This window comes from Pangasianodon hypophthalmus, chromosome 8 (assembly GCF_027358585.1).
Source record: "Pangasianodon hypophthalmus isolate fPanHyp1 chromosome 8, fPanHyp1.pri, whole genome shotgun sequence".
NCBI classification, from domain to species: Eukaryota; Metazoa; Chordata; class Actinopteri; order Siluriformes; family Pangasiidae; genus Pangasianodon; species Pangasianodon hypophthalmus.
In genome coordinates, this window is record NC_069717.1 from 11,215,987 (window position 1) to 11,219,115 (window position 3,129).

Here is a 3,129-nt window from a genome sequence, read left to right on the forward strand (position 1 = left end):
GAGCATTTCTGATGCTGTAATCTTGTAGGATTATTATTTTACAGACTGTAGGATGAAAAACTACAAGACTGATGCAGTATGATTGTACAGAAAAAATCTACCAGCATTTTATCAGAAAGCTGGTCTCAGGTAACTGCTTCCCTCTAGTATGCTGACTATAAGGAAGACTGTCAGAAAGTGATCTGTCTTTGAACTTTTACATGAGCCTTCATGTGTTTGTGTACTTCCTCATTGAAGAGCTGTCTGATACTGTGATATCTTACATGGGAATAATCCATTAGTTATATACATGATTGACTTTATCCCTGTTTCCAACAGTTAATAAAGTGTAATGTCCTGTAATGATATGATGATGGCCATAAATAATCTTCTTAAATATCCTGTAATATCACACGGACAGATACTAGCACGCGCGCACTGGCTATTTGGAAAACGAATCACAATGAAATCACAGCAAGCCTCATAAACACACAGCTTACAGAGCAGCTTAAACAGCTTGTTTTTAATTATTATAAGTCAGTGGAGGTGCAGGAGTTTAGAGTTGCTTAATCATCTGGAAAGTTTCAGATTGCTAATTCAATTACAACACGTCGTCTTCCTGTCTGAGTCATCTTTACGAGTCGACTCCTAACAGATCTGGTATCGTTTTTATCACCGTTTAAATCAATGCAAGAAATACAAGCGCAAGTGAACGCAGCTCCAAACTCACCTTTTGGTGTCATTCTTTTTGCGTTTCCAAAAACTCATTCCAAAGGAAAACGGATAAATCAGATACGATCGAGACAGGACACGAGCAGTTGCCGAGCATTCAGAAGGAGCTAAACACAAGCAATCAGTAAACACACACACAGAGACACACACACACACTCTCCTGGAGTAACAGTGAGCGTGTGGCTGCAGAAACGCACGCGCTCCTTCATCAAATGCTCCGGAATGTAGCGCTGCGTCTCTTCCCCGGTCTTAAAGAGCCCTAGTTACCTGTCCTATAAGCTTCTAACTTACACCACAGAGGTTTAGTATTTACACTGAACCCTATACCTGCTCATAGCTACTCTTAATGTGTTTTCAGCATCACTGATGATAGGTAGGGATTGATAACGCTAAAAACTCTAACAGGAAGTTGCAATCCTTTTTTTTAAGATATATATTTCTCTAACTCAGCTGAAAATACTAATCTTTGCTCTGAACATCTTCTGATGATTTGCTTGAAGGGTGCCAATAATTCTGAAATGTACTGCTTATAGCATCTTCTAGCAATATCTACCTGGGTTTATAAACCTGAGAAGAAGGATATGTCATGTAGAAGCTGTTCACAATACTTAGACTTGAAGAAGCTGCACATATCCACATATGAGTTCTAAATTAAGCCATTTCCAGAAAAATAACACGTACAAGGATGAAATACTGTATACAGTATATTAACACTGAGGACAAGGTGGGAATGCAACTTGGATGGGACACCAGGTCATCGCAGGGCACCATGCACACATATGTTCACACACTTATTCACATCGTAGGGGAATTTAGAGGAACCACTCAACCAACCTGGCCACAGTGCTGCAAATACATGATGGCAGGAGCTTCATTAGTGACTAGGGTTGAGTAAATCAGTAAATAAGATTAGAAATTGTAGTTTAATTTACATCTGCAATGACCATGATGCTTATGCATTAGTGTGATATGCATTTAAAAGCAGAAGAGCAACTATTCTACAAGTAACTGAGAATGTTAATGCAGGACGTGGTCAGACTGTCAGCAAGAAGCAGCTATCAACAACTACACAGAGAGGAAAATTATACTAGGGTTTCAGTACATAAACTAATTACCAAGAAAATAGACGTGTGAGAGTTCAGAAGGACAAAACCACTAGTGGTAGTTTACAGAGGAAAAACTGATAAGGTCAGATGAGTCATCCTTCACCACACTCTCAATAAGTGATTGAGCGCATGCGTGGTGTATAAAGAGAGAACCGTACAGGCCTGCTTGACTCCTATAGTGAGGAGGTCTAGGGGCTCTGCTATGCTGTGGGGCATTTTGTTGCCTTTGGATTCAATTGGGTTGAGATCTAATGACTGAAGGCCACAGCATGTGATTTATATCATTTTCATATTCATCATACCATTCAGTGAGCCCTCATGCCCTGTGGATGGGGACGTTTTCATCCTGGAAGTGACCACTCTCATCAGTATAGAAACGTTTCATCATCGGATATAGGTGATCAGTCAGAAGATCTTTGTATTGATTTGCAATGATTCTTGTTTCTCAGGAGACAAGTGGACCCAATCCATGCCAGCAAAATGCTGTACAACATAACAGAGCTGTCAGTTTTTCTTTAAATTTATTTATTTTTTTAAAATACCTGTCTGTATATAGTGGTATATATGCTATAATGAATAAAAACAAATGGAATCATATAACTAGACTGTTAATATGTTAATTCAATTCAATTCAATTCAATTTTATTTGTATAGTGCTTTTAACAATGGACATTGTCACAAAGCAGCTTTACAGAAATAAATGGATTCACAAAAATATATTGTAAATATTTAAATTTATCACTGTGAATTTATCCCTAAATTTAACAGCTCTGTGCTCATTTGAATATTTCATGTAGCGATGAATCTGTGGATACAAATCATTGCTGTCTTCTGCTTGAGCAAATTTGTAGATCTAATAAAATTTCCTTCATCTCAGGTCTAAGAACAGGAATTCTAGGACTATCAAGCTTGTAAAGATCAACTGTGATTTAATCTACAAAGCAGGTATCTAACTTACTTGTAATATCTTGCTCTGTTGTGTTATACATTATTATCTCTTTCTCTCTTGAGGTTTTAAAACACTTTCAATATTCTTACGCAGTTAAACTTTAATGCATACAAAGTGTTTAATGTACAAGATTAGTTTCTGTCTGAATGAGGACTAAATACCACATAGTCTATATATGATAATTTTGTGATCTGTAGGTCATCACATTCCTGCAACAGCTATAGCAACAGCACATAACATTTAAATAAAATAGGTATCCAAATGTTCTCAATATTGTATAAAGGTGAATGATTTGGTATTTATTGGATGCTTTCTATTAAACTAAACTTCTTTACATTTTTAAGAGCAGGGAACATCCAAAAA

The 3,129-nt window shown here is 37.0% G+C and overlaps 1 protein-coding gene across 2 annotated transcripts in view; it reads right to left on the reverse strand.

Moving 5' to 3' along the window:
* Nucleotides 1-1,189, reverse strand: part of ttc39a (tetratricopeptide repeat domain 39A) — a 29,812-nt gene extending 28,623 nt beyond the window's left edge. Inside the window, exon 1 of one of the 2 annotated variants that reach the window (XM_034306564.2) lies at nt 710-1,189. In XM_034306564.2, coding sequence (XP_034162455.2) covers nt 710-747 — 38 coding nt within the window. In that variant the 5' untranslated portion in view covers nt 748-1,189. The remainder of the gene's footprint in view (nt 1-709) is intronic. The other variant, XM_026921835.3, reaches the window with a different exon arrangement.
* Nucleotides 1,190-3,129: the final 1,940 nt, after the last annotated feature.